Raw genomic sequence first — 27,647 nt, 5'->3', positions numbered from 1 at the left:
AATTAAGACACAGCAAAAGACAATTATTCTCCAGTGAAGAACTCAAAAACCACAAAGTCCAAGCAATAAAATCCTCCAAAAGGAGGATACTGGAAGTGCTGAGGCTGTACTGAATCTTGATTGATATTAAATACTTTATTGTCTTAAAAATGCTAAGAATTGACCTTTTCACCATTCATAGGGACACAGAGAAAGAGACTGGTGTATCCTATTTAATGCAAAATGCATTGCTCCATTTAGAAATCATAAGGAAACTAACAGTGAGTCTTACAGACCAGTTAAAATATTATTATTTATTTAAAAATATAGTTTAAGATGTATTCCCTTTTCCTGTTACACAACATTAAGGATGTCTTTCTGTCTGTGCAAAAGTATCAATTCCATACTATTATTGCAACCTAAAAACTAGATTTCTTACATCATCTGTCCCTGCATCTGAGCACTCATTACAGGACAGTTCAGCTTACAGAAACTTCAACAAAGAATTGTCAGGGAATCCATGTGCCTTAATTTTCCTTCTCTAAAAATGATTTTTAACACTGACTAGAGCAAACAGTAAGCTACAGAAAAGTGTTGCATCTACTGTGAAATTCCAGCCATGCTGAAAGAACTTATCCAAGCCACTAAGGGCATTAGCTTTACTGGAAAAAAGTAGCACATGAAAAATGGCAGAAGGTGTTTCTGCAGTGCACTTAAAATTTTAATTTCATCCTAAGAAATGAAGGACCAATACCAAGATGGGAGACTCAGGGAAGAGCTCTTGAAAGATGAACTCCTTGCTCTGCTACCACTAGAGGATCAGACATACCGAGAACAGCAATTACTGCTTCTAGGAAGAACTGTTCCTCCTTTTCACCTCTAGTCATAGCCACTGTTTCGTATCTTAACCCTTCACCCACAGTGGTAGCTGCAACATCAAGCCCAGACATCCAAGGATCTGGCAGAGGAAAAAAGCACTGAGGTATTTGGACAGTTCCTGCAATTTACAGCTCAGAAGAGCTTCCCACTTTGGCTGCATAAGTTTTGTCCCAGGGCTGGTTGTAGAAAAAGGTGGGTTTAAGCATTTCTAATTTTGTGAGTCAGCAAAAATTTGAAATTCAAAATATCCTCCTATTTTGTAAACTTGGCAGTTGTCATTTATTAACTTTTTACCCCAATTTACATATAAAACTTGAAATTCCCTACTTTTGAAAACAAGCCAGCTACACCTCTGAGATGTTCTTAGCTAAAGCAGGAGTTTGCAGGCGGTGCTTTCAAAACAATAAAAAGCTAGCAATTATTAAAGTAACTTACTCATCTTGATTAATTTGGTATTTGAATGGTGGAGCCTGTTGGTACAACGCTACAGTTCGCCTTAACTCATCTATGCTAGCCATGTCCCTAGCACAAAAGCTGCTAAAGAAAGAAGTCAGGGATTTTACACAGGCTAACTTTTGCAGAGGTGGCAAGATCAGTGTTTTCTTTTTTTCTCCTTAAGAAAAGAAGATAGCTAATTCCCTATCCACAATCCTCTGAAAAGTGATTTCCAACAACTCCAAGTATGTGGAATTGCAATCTAGATGAAAAATACTACAGACTTTGAAATCAAAGCCGAATCTAATCAAGATACACACCCAAACACTTTACATAATGTAAACCAACAAACAATTGCATTCTGCTTAGTACTTTAGTTGTCGTTTAATACTGCTGCATGTAACATCACAATGCACAGCTCAAAACTAAAATCACTTCAATGAAATACACTGGAACACGCTCATGCAAAAAAAGTTTTAGCAATCAGATTCAGCGGAAGGTCTTCAATCTGTTTTCCACTCAGCAACTCTACAAAAATGTTCTCAAGAGACACGTGAGATTCTGGAACACTTTGTCTCTTCTACTGGAAAGACAGGGAAATATAAATATTAGAAATTAAAAGATTTACATTGTAACTACAGCTCTTGTCTTGAAAAAGAACAGCTAAGGTATGCTAGCTTGAAGCCACGTGAGAGACACTGGGATTGAAACATCTGCATCACCATGTACCATTTCTGTTTTCCTATTAACTTAACCCATGGTTGAGACTGCATGCCATCTTTACTTGGAGTGGTCAGGCGCTGAATTTGCTCACAGTTTCATTTCTCACGAAGGAAGATGACCGTGCATTTCCTAACTAGAGTGATAGCATAATTTTACAGTGATCTTTACCACCTATCTTCCTATCAGTGGGAAGCTCCTGCTGCCTAAAAGGAATAAGAAATAAGTAGCCTCAATAATACAAGGATTGAAAAAATGTCCATGGTAATATTTGTATTTCTTTAACTTCTTGCAACTGTTCACTTGTTACACCTTGTCATATTAGGCAATCATATGCTCCCCTTTACAGTTTGTCATATGCATTTCAGAATCCTGCACTGAAGCTTAATCACTTTTGCTGTCATTTTACAAGGGGAAAAAATGCAAGGAAAAAAAATATCACTGGAGTCAGCTGGAAAAACAATCACCCAAAATTGTTTAGCCATAGCTAAAGATAATAAGATAGACAAACGCACACATTTAAAGTAGAACTACAAAATGAAGATAATTTGAATTTTAAAAATTAATTCATGCAGCTTGCAAAGACACAGAGCTTTTCAGAGTTGTCCTAAAAGATATGGAATTGTTTTATAGAATTTGGCACAGGTTCAAAATAAGAATCTAATGGCATAGCAGGACACAGCACAAACATCTACACCAATGACTGATGAACTCATTGAATCTCATGAGAATAATTTTTAAAAACCAACCACACACTTTCACTGAAATATTCTATTATCCTATTAAAGGGGGCAATCAGGAGTTTGTGAAAGGAAAGATCTTTGTCCCCAGCTCTGCATTTAATCTGAACTTATTAGGGGACTGCAGACTTCATGACATCCTTAAGTCTACAACACAGACTTGGCCTCCAGTAACTTGGAGTACTGATGGTTCTACCCTGACAAAAATAGAGTAAAATTGCACTCAAACAGCTGGTTTACCTTTCCTCCAGCCCTTGACTAAGGGAAAACAAGAACACCAGTAATTAAGAGGAAGACAGGCTGCCTCCACCCTCGCCCTGTGGTTACAGCAGAAACCACAGCTCCAACACTCCAGAAAGAAACAGGACAAGAAGAGGCAAAGCCCAGAGCAGGCCTGGACGTGGTTATGTGACACAGGGCGCCAGCATAGTACCAGGGATCAACAAAAGCATAAGCATCTTATAACTTAGGTTACAGTTAACAGTAACACTGACGTGGTATTGCACATTGTTCAGTAACAGCCTAATGAAACAGCAAGTTACTAAAAAGAAATGTTCAAAATTAGTGTTTAATTTCAAGGGAAGAACAGAGTCCCTCTCATCCTCATACATGTAACTTGGGAAGAAAAAACTATTGAGACTGCAAATTTCCTGACCTGAATGAAGCAGAAACAACTACATAGTAATGAGCGTCATAATTTAATTAAGTATCTGATTTTTTTTAAAAGCTGAAGTTTTTAAAAAGTTGAAGGTATTCCAACCACTTCAAAAATGCTATCATTAAAAAGTTGTCTTTTCTGAGAGATGACAAATCAATTTCAACTACAGTAAAAAAACCTGAGAACGTGACTTTTCTATTCCTCAATTCATGAGCGATCAAACTGTTTCACTACATTACTATAGTAACTAGAAATAAACTCCAGCCCTTCCTATGCGGTTGGAAATTTTGGGTTGGAGAAGCAGGATAGGAATGGAAAACAATATTAAAATCACAGCTTATTACCGTGTAATTAAAAACAATGCCCACAACCACACCCAGAACATGAATCAGTTTTTATCCACTGTATCCTAAATTAAAATTAACCTCATAATTGTGCAATCAGGAAACTCTAAGATTAAAAGTTTTTCAGTGCAAATAGCATGTACAACTTCCAAAGAGAAAAGTTTACCATCTCGTTTTGGATCAATTCCAGTGCTCTCCTGAGAAACCCAGCTCTTTCCATCAAAGACATCTTCAGCAAAGGTCTTTTCATTTAGTATCACTGCTTAATTAAAAACAGAGACACTTAATTCATAGAGTTTTTTTTTCATTTAAAGTTCCTTGTTCGCATTGAGGAGGCAAATGGAACCCAGTATTTCATCATTCATAAAAAAATGAAGTTATGATTTGTGGTTTATTACTAAGTAAGTATTTAAGAAAGTGAAAACACACAATAAAGGGAAGAGATAACAAGGAGTGGAATATTTCCTATTCATAAACCTGTTACATCCTATTTTACAGGTAAATTAGTAGTTATAAGCTCTTTTATAATCATTGATGAAACTCAATATACCCTGAAAACATCACAGCTCCTCATGTAGATCTTTGTTCTTGCATAGGCTAGATTTCTCAAATACCCTTTTCCAAATTGAGCTTAACTAAAATCTTTCACTCGTTTAAACTACACATTTAACTAAATGCACTAGGAGAAATTATCAGGCTTGTAGAAAGCTCTAATTACGTTGTCAGGAATGCTACCGAATTCGTTTGCACATTAGTACCGAGAGGAGTTTTTTTAAGACAGCCATCATTACCCTAAGTTTTTGCAAGCAAACACTTAAGTATTTTTTTATAATTTACCAGCAGCCAGATGATGCAATCTGGGTCAATAGTTTCAACAATGTTCTATGGTCAGACCCTGAGATAAGCTAAATTGACTTCTACAGATACAACTCAAAACACAAGGTAATAATAAAGAACCTTCAGCTGTTCAGCTTCTCTGTCACATAAGCCAATGCAACAGCTACTTTCAGTAGTGATCTTTCGCAAGGATTGAAACAATGGAACATCTCCCCCCCCCCCCCCCCCCCCAAAAAAAAAAAAAAAAAAAAAGAGAAGGGTAAATTTTCAGGGACAACAAGTTTTAAAGTTATTACTATGTACTTTCCATACTTTCCATACATTCAGCACTGTACAGCCAGATAACACAATCCCCCACTCAAAGTAATACAAAAAAACATTAACCTGTCCCAGAGGGTTGATGAAGCACACAAAGTCAAAGTAAACACATTAGTGAAAATAAAAAAATAAAAGCTCTAAGTCTCCCACTTAAATCTGGCAGCAAAGTCTGTTTTTGCAGCTTGTGCATTCTTTGATCCTGCAACCTCCTGGTACAGAATCAGTCTTCAAGCTCCTCCAGCACGTGTTTTTGAGGAAGGGCTTGTTTTGCATTAAAGCCTTAAAACCATGTTGAAACCCGAGTTGGGTGAACAGACAAAGAATCACTACTGATTGTGTAAAAGCTATTGAAACCCTTAACCACTTTATGAGACTTAACTGCATGAGTGGTGTTTTGATATTTTATTTTTTTTTGCTATGGGAAGTTACAAAGGCTTCTGTTAAATACAAGCAAAGGTAGCAAACTGAAAATGTTGAGAATAACACATGGCAGAATGGCTAAAGCCACAGCTATACACACCAACCTAAATTTCATGCAAGCAAGCAGATATTTTTCATTTCAGCTGCTTCTCAAACCTTTTCCTAATTTATAATCCAAATTCCCACAAGAGCGGAAAAAAGATCAAATACGTACATCATCTTCACTTCCATCACAGCAAGCACTAAAACAGCCTCAAACAAGAAAATTTAATTTACCAGATGTCATCACTGCTCTATTCACGAAGTTTGTGCTTAACTAATCCATCACCCTCCAACAGTTCTCTGCAGTGAGGAAAGGCGACCAAGCATCTTGGGATCTCCAGTAATGACCCAACCACTTTCAATGCTGCAGACAAATTAGTAACACACTGCAGGAGATCCATATCCATACTTATGAAATTACAGATCAAAATTACAGCATTTCTTCCTTCAGTGTGGTGATATTCTCTTTTCATACATTAACCATCACCATCACTCCAAAACACAAACACACTTCGAAGACGCCATTCATTCTTCCTCTCCCATTTCTTCAAACCTGTTTTTCTAGTGAAGAGTAAAAAGAACATAAACCCATTTCTTAGTTTACAGATAGTTTGCAGCTACAACAGTGTCACAGAAAAGGCAGGGAACAGAACTAAGGAGCAGATGATACAGGCCATGAAAGCTATTAAAAACTAGAGATCTTTATGGAGTATCTTCAATGCACCTGTGCAAAGATTGCCAGAGACCTTGATTTGAAGGAGGGAAGAAAGAAAAAACACATAAGGAGAAAAAGACTCAGCTGCTTTGACAACCAGTAAGTAAATCAAATAGCAACTTGTAAGCTCGGACAATGATGGTGATCAAATAATGAGTCTGGAGATGACAAGTATAATGGAATTCAGCATCCAGACTAGTAAACATACCTTAATTTAGGAGATCATGGCTCTGGTCAAGAGCCCAGAAAATACAATGCTTATAATAATCATCCGTAACCTTGATGTGAGAAATAGGACATATATCATAAAAAGGAGTGAAGATACAGGGAAAATTAAGAGCATGGGCTGAAAGATATTTACATGCTTATACAGGTGCTGGCAATTACAAATATTTTCCTTGCCTTCCCACTGGCTAATTAGGGAAGATACAAGGTTTTCACAAATTTAGAAGCTCCAAGACTAGCATAATAATTCCGCCAACATTAATTTGTCAATCATGATTCTCTCCACTTCCTCAATTCATACAGTCATAGACCCAAATGCTGGACAAGAGCAGGAGAAGATTTGTCCATTCTGTGAACACACGCTTCTCAACTGCTAGATGTGCACCTGATGTGATAAATAGCGCCCAGATCTCTACAGCCCAGAAGTTAACTATAGTTAGATAAATGCCAAAATAAGTATTTGCACAACAGAGTGCTCTGTGGGGGAGCAAGGAAACAGATGCCATCTCCTAACTTTTAACAGCAGGACATTGGAGTATTTACAGGAGTCAGCAGTACTGAGTTTCCAGGGAGTCTCAAAACATGATTGTTATGTTAACTAGAATTTCTTTGCCTGCTTTATTAGAGTTCAATATACAGTGTAGATTAAGTTACTCTTAAACGCCTGTTACAGATTCAGTAGGTAAAGGAATCATTCCTGTTAAATGCCACAGAACTGAGTTCACCAAAAGCTTTAATGAATACCTGTTAGCAAAGTTACTTTCAGAGATTAGCGTAGCTTTAGTTAGCAATTCACCTGCAAAGCATCAATCCTTTTTCTATTCTTTCCCCCCCACACCCACAAAGAGTTGCTCCTTGAGCAAGCATCTATATCCTAGAAAAATTAAACAAAAATAAATGCTGTTAGGTTGTGGAGTTAATACAAATTAAAAGGATCCCCCACCCCTCAAAAAACTATTTCTGATATTTCTTTCATACCCAGAAAAAACAAGGACATACAATGGATTATATTTACTTCAAGACTGCTCTCCAGCTCTGTGAACAGAAACTGAAGTGGTTTTGGGTATCACCAGCTTTCAACAGTGCCATCAACATTGCTAACGCTTTTTCAGATTGTCTCCCTGAAGAAAGATAAGAAACGAGATGCAGAAAATGTAATTACCTGACAGAGGCCAAAGCTTATCTGGCTCAGGTAATGCCAGACTGCTGATGGGATCTGAAAATCTCAGACAGACACAGTGAAGTTCTGTTGTGATATAAATTAAGACCACTTCTCCCAGAAATAGTCTAGGAAAGGCTTAAAACTTTCCAAAACTTGTCAAGAAACCAAAAGACTTTGGAGCCCAGATTAAAACAAAATCCACCTTGAAAGAAAGGTGACAGGGCTGTGCTAACAATCCAAGCCAAAAATACCCACCCAACCCTCCAATACTGCTAATTTCCTCAAACCAAGCTGTTTCAAATCTGCCAGGGGTAGGACTGCATTATGTATTTATTTTCAGGTTTATTTATAACATGGATTGTAGGCCATTTAAATATTGTTAAAAGTACCACTTGAGACTTCCTACACAATCTTACGCTGTTTCCACTTGCATTTTCATAATAGAAGTTACAAAACTAATCTGGTTACAGGATTCATTTTAATACTCTCTCATTTCAGTGGCAATATATACATTGATTAAACTTGCAACATCAAGTCCTTTATTCTGAACAAAGGTATTTACTCTTAAAACTGGTTATACAAGAGAGGAGGATAAACTAACAGAAACAGTGAGAGTTAAATGTATAAAATTCTTGTGGGTGTTTACCTAAACTCTCTCCTCATTTTACCAAGCTACCATTTCTCAAGTCAGAGCCCAGCTTGCCTGTTGCCCCTTTTAAACATGCCCATCCAGTTGAAGAGGTGAGACACAGACTCCAGAGTTCCTGGATCACTGCCAAGATACCAAGAACTGATACTATGTGGCTAGAGATAGTTGCACATCTTGTTTGACAAGAAAAAACAGAGAGTAGGCTGCTATGATCGACAATTTCACTGTCAAATGCTTCGCAGTCCTGAAATATCTATGTTCTTGCACCTCCCTGCAGCATTTGAATAGATAACTTTATTCTAGCAGTTGTTCTACAGCAAGGTTTGCTATTTTATTTCCCGTCACAAGCCAAGGAAGCATGGGATTTGATTCCTATTTCAGCAAGTATTGCATAAAGGTAGTTGGACTTCTGAGTAGAAATGTGCTTGTCTATTTGTTAAATGGAGTACTGTGCATACACCACAAATTGGGAGCTAGAAATAAAATCAGGAACTTGTGAAGAAGGCAGACAAGCTTCTCAGTTTTCAGGTTAGTACCAGAGCTATCACACTACCAGCAGATCCCCATGAAAGTGTTGTTGGAAGTCTGCTTATTGCTTTAACTAATGCATTACTCCACAAAGGCATTTTGGCAGTAAATAAATGCTCTCAGAGCATATGCTGTTCGAGGAGATAATTTAACTTGTCTGACAGGACTCAAATTTGACTACATATGACTTATAATTTTTAAATTAAATTAAATTCCTCAGAACTTATCAGGTCAACTGAAAAGCACAACACACTCTTGCAGGATTTCACTGCTGCAATATAGATCCCACCACCCCTTTAATGATAACAATTTATAAGGATTAGTTGGGGGGTATTGCTGGATTGGGGGCAGGGGCATTACTTATGTTCAGAGACTGATTTTTGAAGTTATTTCAGAAAAAACATAAGGCAGAGAATTACCTCAGAATAATTTACTTTTTCAGAAAATGAGTGTATGTCTTAAGTGTTCAAAGTTCCAGATGTTTTTGAGATTGATATACTCCATGACATTCCTGTCTTTTGCCTCCAGCTTATAATATTCAAGCTCTCACTTAAACACACCTTTAGATAAAACTTGAGTGATAAAATACCCATTGCAAAACAAATTATTGCTATTATTAAAAGCTTCAGAACAAAAGATTTGTGGCTGACAGTACACATTCACAAATAAAAACTCTGCACCTGTTCTTTATTTGGTGATCTGAAATTTATTCTTGATTCACTATTCCCATTAATAACTAAAACAACAACTAGAGAAAAAAATATTAACACTTCAAAAATTAAACAAAGATTTGCAAGCACTCTGAAATATGAAATCAACTTACTATAACTTGAAAAAAGATAAAGTGGCAATGACAACCGGAAGAAAGTGAGCTCGTGCAGAAGGATTTAAAAGAGCAACTACATTTTACACCTCTTGAAAAGGCACATCTCTAAGCTGATCGGAAAACGAGTAAGCTGAATGCCAACAGCAACACACAAACAGCAATTCAGCGATATGGTTATACGGATGGTAGCGTAACAACTAGGCTTAAGCGAGATAACCGACCACATGATATGAAGTGGTCCTGTTCTTCACTGATAAACTGTACTATTAAAAAAATAAAAAAGAAGGTACACTTGCACAACTTCTCTTGGTGTGTTACAGAAATGGGTTATTTGCCACAAAGTCATCACTGAAGAGAGAAAAAAGCACTGTAATAGCACATCAAAAGTAACACACAAATATTCAGACAAGAGCTACCTTAATGACATTGATGATTGTTTCCAATTAAAGGCTAGCAAAAAACAGCACGAAGAGACTAAATAATTGGTAGAAAACAAAAATGCCAAAAACACATGAAAACATTGAAGTTTTTCATTGACACCACCACCACAGCTTTATATAGCTAGAACAACCAAATGTCTGATACAGTGTTGGCTTCTTTCAGCATAAGGCCAGAGAGACCAGCATAAACTTAGCATTACACAAGCAGGTAGTCCTCCATTTATTTGTAGGCATCATTCTGAAAACAAAACTGACATTAAAAAAAAAATAAAAAAATCAAAATCAAGACTTACTTGTCAAGGAAGTCCTTGTCCACAACTGCACAGATATCAAGCAGAGGATTTCCCATTCCAAACAGGACATTTTCACTGCAAGAGAATCAATTATTTCAAGTTAGCTTAGAATTAATTTGTTGTTCCTAGTATATGTTGAAGACGTTTTCTATTATAGAGAAAAGTTTTTCTTTAATACAGTTAAGGAGAAGATACACATTTTGCCCAGTGCAGTAGTCACATGGAGACATGGTATACAGACGCAGAGACTCAAATCTGAGTGAAGTATCATCCTACAATAATCTTCTTTGATCAATATACTGACTGCAAGCAGTCAAGAATATATAAAGCTATATATTCTGTTAAGCTATCATTCACTCAGATAAAGAATTAGAGCTGCATGCCACATTCTGTTGTTTTAAAGGATTGCATTCAAGTTGTAATACCAGATTTTAGACAGGGGGAGCATCAGACCAGGTTACAGGAATTTCACTGAACAGACTTAGTTGCTGTGTTTACTCTGCTACTGACCAATAATTAACAATTTAAGTCTGTTTCAATAAACAAAAAAATTAAGAGACTATGGATTCTGCATTGTCAGCCACCTTAAACAGTGTAGCTGTCTAATGATAAGAATGTCCGTACTTTTAAACCCATTTGAAATTCATTACCATGACTTCTGCAACATAAAAACAAGACATCAGAGATACTGTAAACAGCTGAAAGAGCTGGCTTTAACTTTTTTTTTTTTAATTCATTCAGAAACCATGTGTTACATCTTCATGAGTAGCACGTACTTGGGTGATAATGCAGTAATACCAAAGGATTAGATACGTGGCCTAGTGTCAAGTCAGAGTGAATGCAGCTGTTCTTGAAGGCTGCCTAAAACTACATCCAAACCCATCACATTCCTTGCTAAGCTAACACCTGCTGCCTCCAACTGGCAAGGCAAGCCGTTGCTCTAGCCACCGAAGGTAGCTTCAGTATGACCACTAAATTTACTGTAGACAGTAAATTATCCATGGCCCAGCAATGTGCACATGTTGCCAAAAAGACCAATGGAATCATGGGCTGCATAGGGAAGTGTGGCCAGTAGGTCGAAGGAGGTCATTCTCCCCCTCTACTCTGCACTGGTGAAGCCACAACTGGAATACTGTGTCCAATCCCAGTTCAAGAGGGACAGGGAACTGCTGGAGCGAGTACAGCGAAGGGCAACTAAGATGATTAAGGGATTGGAGCATCTGCCTTATGAGGAAAGGCTGAGAGAGCTGGGACTCTTTAGCCTGGAGAAGAGAAGGCTGAGGGGAGACCTTATTATGGCGTACAAGTATCTAAAGGGTGGGTTGAAGGAGGATGGAGCCAGGCTCTTTTCAATGGTTCCCAGTAACAGGACGAGGGGTAATGGGCACAAGTTAGAACACAGGAAGTTCCGTTCAAATACACGGAAACACTTCTTTACGGTGAGGGTGACAGAGCACTGGCACAGGCTGCCCAGGGAGGTTGTGGAGTCCCCTTCTCTGGAGATTTTCAAGACCCGCCTGGATGCAGTCCTGAGTAATGTGCTCTGGGCAATCCTGCTTTAGCAGGGGAGTTGGACTAGATGATCTCTAGAGGTCCCTTCCAACTCTGAAAATTCCGTGATTCCATGATACGCCTCCCTCTTTACTACGTCTCTATCGAGTATTTGCAGAGAAAGCATATTCCCCATCTCTCCATCCCCCAAAAAGTATTACTGTAATACTGCAGTTGGATCCAAAGTTTATCTGTGGTTTATCCAAAGCTACAAAGCCGAATCTCAAAGTAAGTGAGTGAGCTTTCAATTGTTCTGGCCCATTTAGAGCAAGACAAATGTTTTAGAGACTCGACATCTGCCTACTAAATGATAGATTTCATTAATTTCTACTCAGCAAGATAAGAAAAAAAGAACATAAAACAAGCAGAAAGGGGATGATATGGAACAATCTCATTAATTGTGTCCAACAGAGGTTGGAAACTCATTTACTTACTTGCTCTCACAACTGCTATGAAAAGCCCTTAGCTGACAAATATTTGTCAAATTTGAAGCTACTTGCCAAAAGTACACAGTAAAACTTCTTCCTCTTTATGATGCCACATTAGCTTCCATTAAATGCTAAATTCTCAAGTCCGGAAATGAAGAAGTGGAAAGCATGAGTAATAAACTTGATATTGAGACACAGAAAACCATGCTTTAAGTATCCTAATTTTTGTTGTAGCTTTTAAGACAGGCCTTTACAGCCCATTTCACCGTAAGTGAAATGTGGAAGATGCTGCTTTGTGAAGACGGAGCCAGAAAACCAGCTCACTCCTAACTGAGACAGGCAACATCTGCTTAGTAAAAACCTGCAAGACTCACTAAATACTTTTGTCAGTGTGAAAAGTACTGATTCTTCTAAATAGCATAACCATAAGTTATATTTAACTGGAAGAAAAGAAGAAGGAGAGACAGATGACAGTTAAGAAGTCATATGGATAAAGGGGACTGCAGTTAGAGCCCTAAGACAGGACATTCTCTCCATTTTAAAAACTAAGTATTATTCTATCAGTAGTATTGCAGAACAATGAATAAGTCAGAATGCTGAAAGTGCTGAATGTAGATTTGTCGCAAACTGTATGTTCCTGGACTTGATGTTTAGCTGATTCTCACATTCTGTGAAATTCTACGCATTTTATACCTACACTTAAGAAAAAAAACACATATATTGTGGATAACTTCTAAGACAAGCATCAGCACCTAAGTGTACGGTATGACAGAAAACAGAGCTGTACTTCAAAAACTCTCTGAAATCCAGCTGACGTGTTGAGGTCACTACCTATGAAGAAGTTACCTTGCTCAACGGAAAAGCAAAATAGAAGCTACCAAACACTTAACAAGCTGCAGGCTGCAGAACATACTGGTCAATATACTTGAAGCAGCATGAGAGCAAATGTGTACTGGTTTAACATCCACAGAAGCTCTAGCAAGCCAATAATGTGTATACAAACCCCTAGTATGTCAAGAACAGCAGAAAGAAGCACTTTCAGTACCATTTAATCCAGACAGCTCTTTATACGACGTACAACAAGGCCTGTTCCATCCCCAAGCCTTCCTTCTCCCACAGTATTTTATAATCATGTTCGGGTATTCCAGAGGCTGTGTAATAGGATGCCATCTGGGATGGAAAGTTTTAAAAAGCCAACAGTAGCTATCACTAGACTAGTAAGTGTATGTTCAGAAACATTCCCCTGAAACTTCTGGGTAAACTCTCCCCTACTTCAGCACAGTTGTTTCTCACAACAAAATATAGGACAGCAGAACTTGACAGCTTTTCAAACTGCTGGTTTCAGGTGGGGTAGAGTTAATTTTCTTCATAGTAGCTAGTATGGGGCTATGTTTTGGATTTGTGCTGAAAACAGTGTTAATAATACAAGGATGTTATTGCTGAGAAATTATTATTATACAGAGTCAAGGCCTCTTCTGCTCCTCACACTACCCCACCAGTGAGTAGGCTGGGGATGCACAAAAAGTTGAGAGGGGACACAGCTGTGACAGCTGACTGCGTCTGACTAAAGGGATATTCCATACCAAGGGACGTCATGCTCAGCATATAAAGCTGGGGGAAGAAGGAGGAAGAGGGGGAACATTCAGAGCGATGGTGTTTTGTCTTCCCAAGTAACCATCACACGTGATGGAGCCCTGCTTTCCTGGAGATGTCCTGCTGATGGGAAGTAGTGAATGAATGCCTTGTTTTGCTTTGCTTGTGTGCACAGCTTTTGCTTTGCTTATTAAACTGTCTTTATCTCAACCCATGAGCTTTCTTACTTTTACTCTTCTGATTCTCTCCCCCATCCCAACTGGTGAGGAGCGAGCAAGCAGCTGTGTGGTGCTTCATTGCTATCTGGGGTTCAACCACGACACAAACACATAAAATTGAGTACATTAGTTGTTTGATGTCTATGAAGACAAAAGGTACACAGGTTATGACACTCAACTTATCTTTGTAAATAATCAAAATACATGAGCTAGTATATAATAATAGCTGCCTTGTGTTTTCAATTAACATGGATTTCTACATTTTTGGTTGTTTCAGCTAGATGTTTGAATTAACTAAGTCCCGAGGTACTAGAACTTCCATGCTTAAAACTAGATATTAACATTCCATTGGCAAAAAGGAGAAAAATCCACACACTCCATTTGTACTGAAGACTGTAGTTGTGTCATTCCTTAACTGACACTGCATTTGATAAAAATACCTTTCTGGACAAAATGGGAAGAGTCTAAACAACCTCTTTCGAAGCCACAAATTTTAAAAATTCAACAAGTTTAAGTAGAAATTTAAGATCACCACTGTGATCAGCATTTTCTAATACAAGCTTTGTGAACCGCAATCTGGAAAGTCTAGTGTTTCCACTGTTAAACAGAAAGACTTGGCTGTGTAAATCCTTTGCATGTTCAACCTGATTAACACAAAACTGGGTATATTTCAGTGCAGTGCAAATCACCCTTCCCTTCTTGAGGGGCTGCAAAGTATCTGCACTGCTACACTATTGCACTTTTTTGTGGCACAATAGGAGGTATAGCAGTTACTTGGCTACAGTTTGCTCCTCTGTAAAAATAGAAATTAAAAAAACCCAAACCACATTACATATACTTTGTAAAGCCACATATTGTAAAAGTATAAAATTAAACATAGTATTTTGGATCCTGGAGAATGCTAAACTACAAGTCCCTGGATCAAGAAACTGAGATATTAAACTGTTACAGTCTCACCAAGTTTATCGCTTTCAGCAGTACACATGAACCTCACTGGCCTTATGTTTGCTGTTCAGTCACACTGGACACCTGCATTGATTAAAATTTCACAGATTATTTCCAACCAACTAGATGTAAAACATAGTGAGGAAGCAGCAATGGTTTCCTGAAACGCAAGATTTCACAATACATAGGTTATTTGGGAAATACGTCTCTGCAACAGACACAGAACAAACATTTACGTACTCCACAGCCTCCTTGCCTCTCTCCAGTCCCTTCACTTGTAAGAGGAGTACCAGTATCTAACCACCTGAGAAGTATGCTCTTGCTTAACTTGACTAACCTATTGCAAAAAGAACATTTGGCTCAGCTCTTCAAGAAACAAGTGACAACTGCTCCACCTGCACAAATTAAGGGCATACAATAGACTATACACAATCAGTATGTATATGTGCATATATATCCTTACACATACACACAGAGTACATATATATATGACTGGTATATACACTTTTTAAACTCTAAACTAAGAATGAGATGTTCATACAAATCTAAAACTTGTTTGGACACTGAAATATGCTGTCCATCTAGCAGGCAAAGCTACAAGAACAACAGCAACTTACTTTACCAAAAGCCTGGATGTACACTGCATTCACACTCTAAAGTCTTGACAACACATGCTATATGTTCACAGTTTGCCATTTAAATTTGGACTAGATGAAGATTAAGTTCTAATTAGAAGTTCAAGCAATGTAATTCATTAAATATAAATAAATCTTCACCTGCTAATTATGGCATTTTGTTTGGAAGTTGCCAAGATGATTGATTTTTCACAAATAGCCAGGGTTTCACACATTACTCATCACAAGTTGCAGAAGTAACGAAGTGAAACCAAACTGGATGAAAACACAACAAAAAACCCAACAAAACAAAAAACCCCGCATCAGTACTGAGCTACCCCTTCAATCATTTTTTTAAAAGTCAACAAAATTAACTGTAACTGAATGATCTGGAAAGTTGTGTCCAACATCATGATTATACATTACTAATACTCTGCTGCTGCAGGCATTTTTAAAAATATGGTCCTGTTTCAAGTTGGCTGCTGAACATTAGCAGTACTGTATCTAACTATCACACAGTATTGTTATCATCCCATGCTGCTGTGCACTTCAGTGGAAAAGCAACATTAAAATATCAGTGAAAGCATATTATTAGTTACTGGCACAGAGACTTTGGATACTGGCATGTCTTGCTTAACAAACAACAAGAAGATATCCCTTTATTTCTTAAAAAAAAAAAAAAAATCATATTTTTGTTGCTGCAAAATTTTGTCATCTACATCATAGTAACCAATAGTAAAGGAAACCAAATTGAAAATTTCACCTTTTTCATTGCTCTGTAACAGCCTTATACTGCTATGCAGCTGTAGTTTACACTTAATGTTAAATTCTTATGCTAAGACATTTTACAGTCAGAAAGCCTTAATAAAACATGATTGGGACATTTGGGTGTCTCAGTTGCACAACAGTCTGCTGTACGCCTAGTCTTCATTTTACGAATATTTTAGATCTTACAAAACCAGATCTTACGTTAGTATTTCTATAGGGTCTGATTATGCCCTTAAAAGTAAGGCCAGACAAGGCATGTTCTAAGTCCATTTTCAGCATATCCATTTCAGTCACAGAGGAACACAGTTAAACCCCATATAACACAGGATTTGAATTTAACAAAAATCATTTTTTACAGGTAGTCAAAACAAAACAGCAATAGTACCAGATTCATAGCATCTGAAGCTACAAGCCCTCGACTAAGAACATCCTTCTCTCATCCCACTTACCTACACAACATAAATTTAAGTGAATAAGATGACATTTATTGTTAATCACAACCCGTCTGACACTAGAAGTTCCTCAGAACTATTACTCCATGATTCCAGAGTTCAGACAATTTCCCTTGCATCACTCAACAGCTAATCACTTTAGCATATAGACCTTAAACATACAAGTAGCCTGTAGGACTGCTCACCTTACTTAGGTCTTAAGTAAAGGCAATATTTGGCTAAGGAGTTACATGCTTACATACTGACTTTGAGCAGTACCTTCAGTGAACATTTCATTCATTATGAAACCTTCATAGTCTTCTAGAGTGACACATTCACAGGTTCCAGCTTAGAAGCCAAGCCTAAAAGCCTTGGCCTTACGTAAGCGAGGCTGCCGCAGAAAAGAAACAACTGTTCCACCACTGCCCAGGTCCTCCGGCAGCTGTGCTAACTCCACCAGCTCCGGTAGCGAGGCACTACTGTGATTTCAAAGAGTTACCATCTGTACTCCTGGGTCAGAAACAGTGTGAAATCCAATAACACTGTTTTGAGCATGGAGAGAGGAGATAGGAGAGTCGCTTTGAATAATCATTGAACTTGGAGTCCATAATTCTAGGTATTTCTTTAGCAACTGAAGGACTGATCAAAATAACCGTGTGATGAAGGTTACCACATCACTTCACAATACTGCCCCGTCTTAAGAGGAAGCGTTTTAGGAAGCAAAACGGGTCATAATAATTCCTTTCACTGAACGTTAAATTAAGGGTTTATCATTCTTCGGTTATTACTGATAAACTGCCACCACGGCAGTTCCAACAGACTGCTACGAGCCCAGCCTGTGATTATTACCCTGCTCCTCATCACTTGGGATTCATTTAAAATTAGGCTCCAGTCAGGGCGCGCTACAGCGATGCTGTGAGGTCCAACCGCGGCTGCCGGAGCCCCGCGACACCCGACCCCGCCACAGCGGGCGGCCGCCCGCCTTCAGCCGCTACCTCCGACAGCGGCACCACCGCAGCGCCCCGCCGCGCCCCAGCCGCCGCCCACCTCCGAGAGCTCCTCGGGGCTCTCCCCTGGGCTGGGGCGGGAGGGCGAGCCAGGGCTGGCCCGACGGGGCGAGTCCCAGAGGACCGGCATCGCCCGGCGGCGGTTGGCGACGCCGGCGCGCGCCCACCTGCCCGTCAGGAATATAAAGCGCGCGAGCCCCGGCAGCGGGCGACCCCCCCCACACACACACTTCCTCAGCTGCGGGGGCGGCCTGCCGGGCTGAGGGGCCGGCAGGGAACCGGCGCGGCTCTCCCTCCTCACCCCGAGGGCGCGGGGCGTGCGGCCGCAAAACCAAGTGGCGGCGGAGGGGAAGAGGGAGGAAGGGAAGCAGGGAACGAAGCCGCGCTACCCCACACCCGAAAATCACACGGGTGGAGAAGGAGGGAAGAGCCGAGCTCCGGCGGAATACCACGCCCGCCGCCCCCTTCCCCCGAGGGTGCCGGGCTGGGCTGATGGGGAGCCGCGTCGGGGCTCGGCGTTACCTGAGGGTGGGCATGGCTCCCCGCCCGGCCCGCCGCCCGCCCGCGGCGCAGCCCCGCTGGCAGCAGCAGCACCGGCAGCACCAGCGGCGTCGCCTCTCCGCCCGCTTCACTCGCCGCCCGCTTCACCCGCCGCCCCGCGCGCCGCCCGCCTCGGCCGCGACTGAGCCGCCGGCCGCCGCTCGGCCCACCCACCCGCGCGCCGCCGCCCCGCCCCCGCCCTGCCCGCGAGCCCCGCCATTGGCTGGGGGAGGCTGGCGGGGGCGGGCCCGGGCCCTCCGTGGCGGCGGGGCGCGAGGAGCCGCGGGCGGAGGCGGCGGCGGCCCCGGGGCGCTGGCGGCTGGCCCCGCGCCCCGGTTCAGAAGCTCACGGTACCGGGCGGCACCGCCCGCCCGGCGCCCCAGGCTCCCTGGCCGCCATCTTTGCTACGGGCAGGGAGCACGCGCCTCCCACACACCACCTCCTCCTCCTCCTGTCACCTCCCTCCCGAGGAGGCAATTACGGTGGCCAACGCTAATTACAAAAAAAAAAAAAAAAAAAAAAAAAAAAACCCCAAAAAACACTAATGGAGGTAGCGAAGAGGTGCGGGGTTCTAGCCGTACTGCCCACATTAAAGATGGCCAGCGGGAGCCCCGGGCATCGCTGCCCCTCAGCTGTCACGGGGCGGTGGGAACCGCCGCCGCCGCCCCGGCACCGCTCGCCCTCCCCGGCCGCTGACCGGCGCCCCCCCCGACAGGCGATTTTTACACACTCGACAAGAACGCGTTTTCACGGTTTTTATTGGTGTGTTGGGCCAGGCCTTAACACCGCCTCAGGTGACCTTCTGCGAAGCCTTCTCCTCGGCCACCACCGCCAGCGCAGCCCCGGGTGCCGGCGCAGGCCCGGCTCAGCGCGCGGCCGCGGGCTCCCGCTTTACTGCCAGAGAGGAGCTCCGTCTTATCCCCACCGGGCTGCCCAAGCGCCCAGCGGCCACCTGTGGTACGCCGTTACAGCCCGGTACTCCATCTTTCCAACCTGCTGGAGGGCCAGAGTGGAGACGCTGATGAGATGTGGGCCTGTTTGCCACCGTTTGCGGGGAAAAAAAGGGGTAGTCCATCACTGCCTAACCTCCTCCTTGTCCACCTGACGTGGAATTCGGGCAGAACTGCCATATCAGAAGAAGAAAAGCATCGGTAAAGCCAGGTTCCTGCTCTCCCCTCATCCTACCTGCTTGGCTCATCGTTTGGCTGGCAAAGTTATGGCCAGCCTGGGCAGATTTGGCACTTAATTTGTTAACTTACCTGCACCAGAAACACTGATTCATAAAACTGATGTCAGAAGAGGTTGTTTTTGCCAAAAGTGAATCCCACATTGTTAAGTACTGCTGTGTCACCTCTAATTAAATATTTAAACTTTACAACTTCCTAATCATGTGTCTATTAGCCTTAGTTTCCCTTCCTCTCCATCTACAAAATGGAAATATTGTGCTCAGAAAAAGTAAAGCCAAACTTTTCAACTATTTGCTGATAGTTGGGTGTGTCAGCAGAGAAGATGCCAAAATTTGAGGTGTTCATGATGCTCAAGGACCTGTAGTGTCACATGGAGATAACAGGAATATTTACGTTCAATACCTGAGGGAGGAAAAATTTCCTAAATTCTCTAAACTGGACACTTAAAAATTAATCACCACGTACAAAATTCTCATTAAAGTGTGTCAGGGCTCTTGAAAAGTCAAACTAATTGGAGTGGGGAAAAGCATCCATCCCCTTACTGTTGCAACACCCAGTACAACAGGTCCCCAAATCCCAATGGAGGATTTTAAACTCTAATAAAACATAAATACTATATTTGGATATATAGTGTCTGTATCCTCTAATCCACGTTGAATTTAACAATTTCAATACGTAATAGCCAAACCTCTGTTTTGTAACTGAAAATGGGGTGGGGTGGGGACAGGGGAAATCCCATCACAGACAAATATAACAATAAATACAACTAACACAGCTTGGTCTTGTTGGTCCCACTGGTTTACCCCATGGGTAAATTCCCATGTATTTTAAATAATTAAAAAAAAAAAATCCAGTTGTAGGTTCCCTCATAAATAATTGCCTGACTTTAACAAGCACAAAAGAATACGTAAAAGAAAATAGATATAATACATTAACATGATCTATATTTATAGTAATTTGTAACATAAAACTGCATATTATGAATATTAAGCTGCTGAGTCCGAATGAGGTACCATCAAATGTTTCTAACTTTTTTACCAGTTCAGCAAGATAGGATCAAAAGGGTGTTTTTCTAGAAAATTAAACAGCCGTTCATGAAATAGCACGTATGGGACCTCAACAGCATTTCTCTATAGCACTTTATAAACTTCTGGCTATTCCCGAGAGCCCAACCATCCTGCTTGTACTATCACATACCCGCAGGTTCTACTGTTACTGACGTCTTTGAGGCACCACCTACCACTATGGGTTTTTTGGTCATTTGCCAAGGAACTTCTAGACACCCTGACACATAGGTGGACCAACACCAACCAGGGTATCCCTGGAAAAATGGTCATTTATCCCTTACGGCCATTCATAGACTAACTTTATGACACTTGTGCCACAAGTTCGACTTGTAGTCACAGCACGTATGTGCTAGGCAGCTGGACTGCGTTTGCTCAGCCTCCCTGACACCTTCCAAACTTGCTCTGCTTGCATGGAGCAGCTGACCTGAGCTTTTGCATGTGTTCTGGCTTCAGAAATCCCTGAGAAAAACATGGAATTCACAGCTTTTGCATCTAAAAATATATAATACCTGACCGGGTCTAGCCACAATTTCTCTCGACTGCTTCTGTTAGTACACAGTGAGGAAGAAATCTTCATGACCATATGAGTTCCTCTATGCGTGATGAGCAATCGTTCCTCAGGTGATTTCACTAAAATGCTTTCTTTCAAGCACGGTATGAATTCAAAGTGAACTGCACCCCTATTTGACATAACAACAGGTAAGCACGTGAGAACTTTTAAAATTGCACTTTATTGAAGTAATCCACAAAACTACACATTTTATACATTTGTAACTTGTGTATCCAAGATATAAGCAATCTAGGCCACAGCCTTGGACTAACGTGTTATGTTTTACACCATGAAGACTTGGTATAAATCATCCAGTTTACAATAGATAAACAAAAAATTCTCCATTAACCCCCATATTTCGCCAAATTTCTTCAAAGTACAAAACCAAGGTTAATCTTAGATAAACTCCCACTCTTCTATCTTTGCAAGACAGAAGGTTGATTTTTTACATAACAGCCTCAGCAGGCATTATAAAATGGGACTAGCAAGCAGAAAGTTGACAAATTCTCTTTCAATAACAGCATTTTGCAGAGCTTGCATGTATTTTTCTACTAGAACAGTGGCTGTTTTGAAAACTTCTGCAGAGTGAATTTCACATTTTGCAACATACAATAAGATGTATTTTTATCTTGTATGGATCTACTAGCAAAGTATTAATTTTTTTTTAAATTATTTTAAAATTCCATAGCATAATCCCATTTCTTTTAATGCAGCTTCACAGACCATACAGCTGTAAGAGCAAAGAAAAGTCTATAAATCTGCTAAGTCTTCATCATATTGCAGACAGCTACACTTTTTTTCTCATCTTACTCCAGTCAAATAGCCTAGCCCTTGAGACAGTTACAACTGCTCTGTACCACTGAATGTACAAGGAAAAAGAAAACCCACAAAAATCTCTCCCTGTAAATTAAATCCCAAGGTAGCATAAAGCCAGCAAGTAGCTTTACGTTACCATATCCTTCAAGCATGGAACAGCTTTGACTGTGGTCAAACAATCATTACAGAAATGACTGCAGTTCAAAATGGAAAAAAAATCCCTTTCCCTTCACCAAATTCTGAGTTAACACCCAAAGACTTCTCTCCTTCACACAAAATGCTTTGATATTTATTATATAAATTAGTCTGTAAATTGAAATTATTTAAGAATCAATTTATGCAAGTAGAAAATGAACAGCCTTGAGAAAACGTAGTGTTCACATTGCATCTGCAAGTTCAGTTTGCTTTTTTCAAGAAGATAAGGTTTTCCAACACATTGCCAGCAAATACTAATTAATGACCTTTAGATAGCAACCCATTCCCTGCTTCTGAAACTGGTTTTGTGAAATACTTGTGTACCATTCCTGTGTAAGTAACTACTGAACTCCAATATCACAACCTTGAATCACAAGCCAGAGTTTTGTTTCAAACATTTCCACATCAAATACACCTCAGCTATAATAGCTTAAGCCAAGGTCTTGTTCTAGAAGAAAGTGCATTTCACACTACTGCATTGACACCATATTCAACTACCTCCACATTCACTCAAGCCTCCTTTCTGAGCACCTTCCTTGTCTGGTTATATGTAATATTAGTAGATCCAATTAGATGAGTAATTCTACACAAGCTGTTTCATTAGCTGAAAAAGAAGGAACTCGCAAATCTCGGAAAAATTCACAGGAACTTCAGGATTCATGATGAAATAGGCATATTTGCACCGGCTCTCCTCCCATGGGTAATCAAGCATGCAAGCAGCTCTAGGGACAAGACTAGTCCTGTTGACTTCAGGGAGGCAGCACACAAAGTCAGAGGCGTACTTCTGTACAGGGAATTAGTTAAGGCTATTATGTCTAAACTATCGTTGTTCGTCAGTATGACTCTTCTGCCAGGTGGGCTGCAGGTAATATCAGTACCTGAAGAAAGAGACGCCAGCCATGCTCACGGTCCCAGGCAGAAAGAGACTTCCCACGACCTCCTCTCTCCTCAGGTTACACCCTCCCTCACATAAAGCAAGGAATTATTTTAATTAAAAGAATGAAAACACCGCAACAAGCTCCTCCAATACAAGAACACAAAACTGTGGAAATACGACACACACTGTGAGAAATCCCACAGGATTACATCAAAGGCCGGGCAAAGACACGTGTCAATCTAAACAGTAATTTGAGTTACATATCTGAACAATGGAAAGGAGCACCCGAACTGTAAGAGCGAGGTATTTTCCATGCTGCAAGTCATTCTGGTTTTGGATATATTTCTGTCAACACAACTTTGAAGGGAAGATTGCTGCTGTTACGTCCTAAATAAAGCAAAACTAGCAAAGTCTGTTGCTAGTGTCTTCAGAAGTATTTATTTGCTTTCTACAGGGGTCTATATATCCACTGGAAGAAAAAAGTCTATTGCTTTTATTCTTCTGGGAGCAAACACAGCAAGGTGCTTGAGTCTCAGATCTTTCTTTGTACTAAGAGGCCATGAAGCATACTGACATGGAAAAAGTTACCCGTATTTGCAGATATGAGAGAGTGGAAAGTGAGAAAAGTATAAGCCACGAAGACAGAAACTGAAATGAATACAAATGGGGAGGGAGGTGAAATTAAAAAAAAAAAAAAAAGCCAAGATAATAGAAGAGAAAGAAAAATGATTTACTGAATTCTAACTGAAAGCTTTGTCACAGCTAATTTAAAATGTTCAGAATCTTCTTTCATTTGTAGAGGGCTGATGAAGGAATAAGCTAAATTAAAAGTCAGCTTATTAATAAAATTAAAAATGCATGAAATTAGCAATATTTTTTACAGTCATCAGTATCAAGCTGTCTAAAGTCTAGTGGAACAGTAATGAAAGGACTGCTTTTGAGAACAGCTACCCACAGAGTGTTTGATAATTTATTCTGAAAAGGAAGAGATGTTTAATAGTAACAGAAGAAGAATATTGTACCTTGTACTTCTAGTATGAAGTATTTGTCAAATTCAATGCTTACATTGTCTTCATGTAGATAAACTGATCTGTCCAAACAGCCAGCCACGTCAGGACTATTCAATCAATACAGCAGCTGCAGAACGGCCAGAAGGCCATCATGCAGCACAGGGGACTTCACAGCAGAGGATTTCACAAGTTTGTTAATTTTTTCCTTCTGCACACATGCATATTTTGATACTGACATGTACATATAAGCTCAAACATTTCTACAGAGAACATCCAAATTCTTTTATAACTGTAGCAGTCTGTTAACAGAAGTCTGGCTGCAGTTTTCACAGACTTCCAAGATAAAACCACACCAAATACAAAAGGACACAAATTCTTCGCAATTCTCCTCTAAAGTAATGCCTCACGATGTTTCTAGTAAGTTGATGCTACCACTCAGTGACAAGCCGTTTGCAGTTTTGCAAGCCGATTTTCTGTTCAAACAGAACAGTTTACACACACAATGATATTTTATTTCACACAGCAGAGATGCAGTCAGAAGCCTGGAACAACACAGCACGCATTAATGGCCTTGCCTAAAGCCCGCTGGTTTTAGCGAGGATTTGCACCCGTCAATAAAGACAATGCAAAACCTGCCGCCCAGCAGATTAATGTCAGCACAACGCATTGTTGAGCTGGGAACGCTGGTTTGGGTCTCCGGCTTTGTGTTCTGCTCAATGGGTGGCAAAAGCCAGCCATCCTATATTGCTTTCAAACAACTTTAGCTGAACCTGGTCAGCTTTGCCTACCTCATGAGGGAGCAATATTTGCTTTCCTTTGCCTGAAAGGATCAAAAGGCACTAAAAAAAAAAAAAGTATCCATACAACCTCCCTGATGCGACATTGAGAGAGAAAATGATGAAAAAAAAAAATAGGGGAAGGACACTTTTGTTATTGTTGACAAGGTGCAGCTTATATTGGAGAGTGAAATTTAACTTTTTTTATGTCATTTTTTATATTAAAATAGTTTTCGTGGTAGCCACAGGAAAGATTCAGGTTCGTACCCTATGGGGGAATAAGTAAGGTACGAGACCATCCTTGTTGAGTCCATTAGACATGGTCTTCTGAAGAGGCTGGAGAGCCTCTGATCTAGGTGTTGAGAACAAGGAATTCTCCTCTAATTCTTGGTGTAACAAATACAAAGTTATTATCTCCCAAAATTTTCGAGCGATTTTTCACTTCTTTTCTAACCTGTACGTTAACTGTTTCCAATACCCCTCAGCATATGTAGCAGGGCTTGGCATTAACAACCAAGCCTCACTACAAATACAACAAAATGAAGGAATCTTGACCGTTCTGGTACCTTCCATACTGGCTTTTAACACGGGACAAAGTCCCACAGCAGCACTTGGCCAAACACGTTCTTGCTGCTATGTTCAAAGGAGCACAGAGGTCTGCAAATCTAGGCCAACCACCTCACCCGCTTCATGAGTCCAAACTGCGGCCCACAGCACACATTAACTTTATTTGATCACCGGCTGATTATGGTGTTTCTCCTCTTACGAAACCGAGCTGGAGTCCAGTTTACACTTCATACTGAAATAACTTGAAACGGAATTAGAATCCACAAGTTCTAACAATGTTCCCCATGTTTTATCCATCGTACCCCACAAAAGTATTATATCAGTTTAATTAGTTGCTATTGGAACATGTCACCGTGGCCTTTCATTCCACTGAAAGCACCCTTTATATTTTTAACTCAGTACTTCAATAATGTTCTCCAATTTTTGAATTTTCATGTTTAGGCTCAAAGCAGGTAATATGCACTTTCCTCTAACAAGCTTTATAAACAGAAACATTGCAATTCCCAGTTTCTCGTCCCACCTTGCTTTAAGGCCCATGGAAATAACTGCTGCTTTTTAATTACAACCTTACACTGCTGTCTGCCATTTATTTGCTTTCAGAGCTCAGTTACATTTTTCCTTTTCCACTATCTGCAACTGAGCTTGTCAACTATTATTAGACTTGAAAAGTCACTCAGCTGCCAAAGGAGCAAGTACCCTGACTTTGACAAATTTAATAGGATTAGTTCTTTCAGTAAGGACATCAGTACCGAAAGGGACTGTTCTCATCTCAGTGCTAAAGTACATCTCTTTATGCTATATTTGAGCAAGTTATTAGTTATCGCCAAGGTAATTTTGGACCATTCAAGCCTTATGTCATTAATCCTCTTCACAGACTGAATGCTTGGAAGGAGATCAGCTATCTTGCAATTATATTCATGTGAATAATCCTGAGAAAACAAATCAGAAACCGCACCAACAAAAGCTCCACTACAGCCCTCTCAGTACACATTTTGACCGTGCTTCCTGCATTGAGAAACCTTATATTTTTCTGCTATGACATTTAAAAACAAATGACTTGTTTCTGTGCAGGCCATCGGTCAGATGGGGTTCAGTCAGTGATACTACACAGTGATCACACAAATAAGGAAGTATGGCGAATGGCACTGGTTATTTCAGTATGAAAACACTTCGAAAATATTCCACGTGTCCTGAAGAAAACGTATCCGTTAACCAGGATTTTTAGATAAGCAAATTCCCGCCGAAGGGGCACAGCGACCCCCTTCAAGGGTCACCAATCGGGGCTTTGGGAGGATACCCTCAGAGACCAAGAACAGGGGGTGACAACCCAAGCCGCGTCCCAAGCGCCGGCCGCCGTACCTGCGGGCGGCGCCCCGTGTCACCGCGCCGCCCCGTCCAGCGCCGCCTTTCCCCTCACCCACCCCCGACCCCGAGGCGAACCGAGAGCCCCCGCACACCCGCCGGCCCGCTCCCCGCGCTCCCTCCCGCCCGCCCGCCCGCCGCTGCCCCGGCTGCCCGGCCCGCCGGCGCTCCCGCCCAGACTCCGGGGCCGCACAGCGATACCCGCGGGGCGCCCGCCGCCGCCACCACCACCGCGGCGGCGGTGGCGGCAGCGCAGCAGGACGGCCCCGCCGCCCGCCTCCACGTGCGCCCGGCGCCGCCGGGAGGGGAGCGCGGGGCCGCGGCGGGGCCGCCCGCCCCGCTCTGAGCCCAGCCCGGCCCGGCCGGACCCTCCGGGCGTGACTTTGACCCGCGCACCGCGGCGGCACGTGTCTCGTCCTCCACCGGGGGCGGCACCGGCGGCACCCAGCGACCCTCCGGTATCCCGCTGGGGCTTATTCGTGAAGAAGAACCCCTCCCGCGGCCCCGCCGCCCGTTACCTCAGTTGCTTTTGCTCCAGCTTGAGCTTCTTGGCTTGCGGCTCCCCCGCTGCCATCTTCGCGCTGGGCGGCGTGTGCGGCGCGCTCCGCTCACCTCGGCCCGCCCGCCCGCCGGCCCCGGCCCGCCCCGCCGACCGCGCCGGCACCGCCACCGGGGGGGCGGGGGCGGCGGGGCGGGCGGCCGTGCCGGGCGCCTGACGGGGAGGGGAGGCTGCGCCGCCCGCCGCTCCTGCCTAGCGGTGCGCCGCCGCGCCGCCCGCCCGGCTGGTTTTAGCGCCTGGCGGCAGCCCCCGTCCCCTGCCCGCCGCCGAGGCCGAGGGGCGCCGAGGGGCGGTGGGCGGCTGGCCGCGGCGGCGGGGCTGTGAGGAGGGGTTGGGGGGGTGCACCCGTTATTCGCCGCTCAGCGCAGGCAGCGCC

The 27,647-nt window shown here is 41.9% G+C and overlaps 1 protein-coding gene across 2 annotated transcripts in view; it reads right to left on the bottom strand.

Moving 5' to 3' along the window:
• Positions 1-27,364, bottom strand: part of ADK (adenosine kinase) — a 305,604-nt gene extending 278,240 nt beyond the window's left edge. Inside the window, exons 1-2 of one of the 2 annotated variants that reach the window (XM_082486535.1) lie at positions 27,231-27,364; positions 10,211-10,285 (exon numbers count right to left, since the gene is read on the bottom strand). In XM_082486535.1, the coding sequence (XP_082342661.1) occupies positions 10,211-10,285; positions 27,231-27,286 (131 nt within the window). In that variant the 5' untranslated portion in view covers positions 27,287-27,364. Of the gene's footprint in view, positions 1-10,210; positions 10,286-18,287; positions 18,419-27,230 lie in introns of those variants that run through there. The other variant, XM_082486536.1, reaches the window with a different exon arrangement.
• Positions 27,365-27,647: the final 283 nt, after the last annotated feature.

This window comes from Vanellus vanellus, assembly GCF_965231255.1.
Source record: "Vanellus vanellus genome assembly, chromosome: 7".
Classification (NCBI taxonomy): Eukaryota; Metazoa; Chordata; class Aves; order Charadriiformes; family Charadriidae; genus Vanellus; species Vanellus vanellus.
This window is presented reverse-complemented; position numbering and strand designations above follow the sequence as displayed.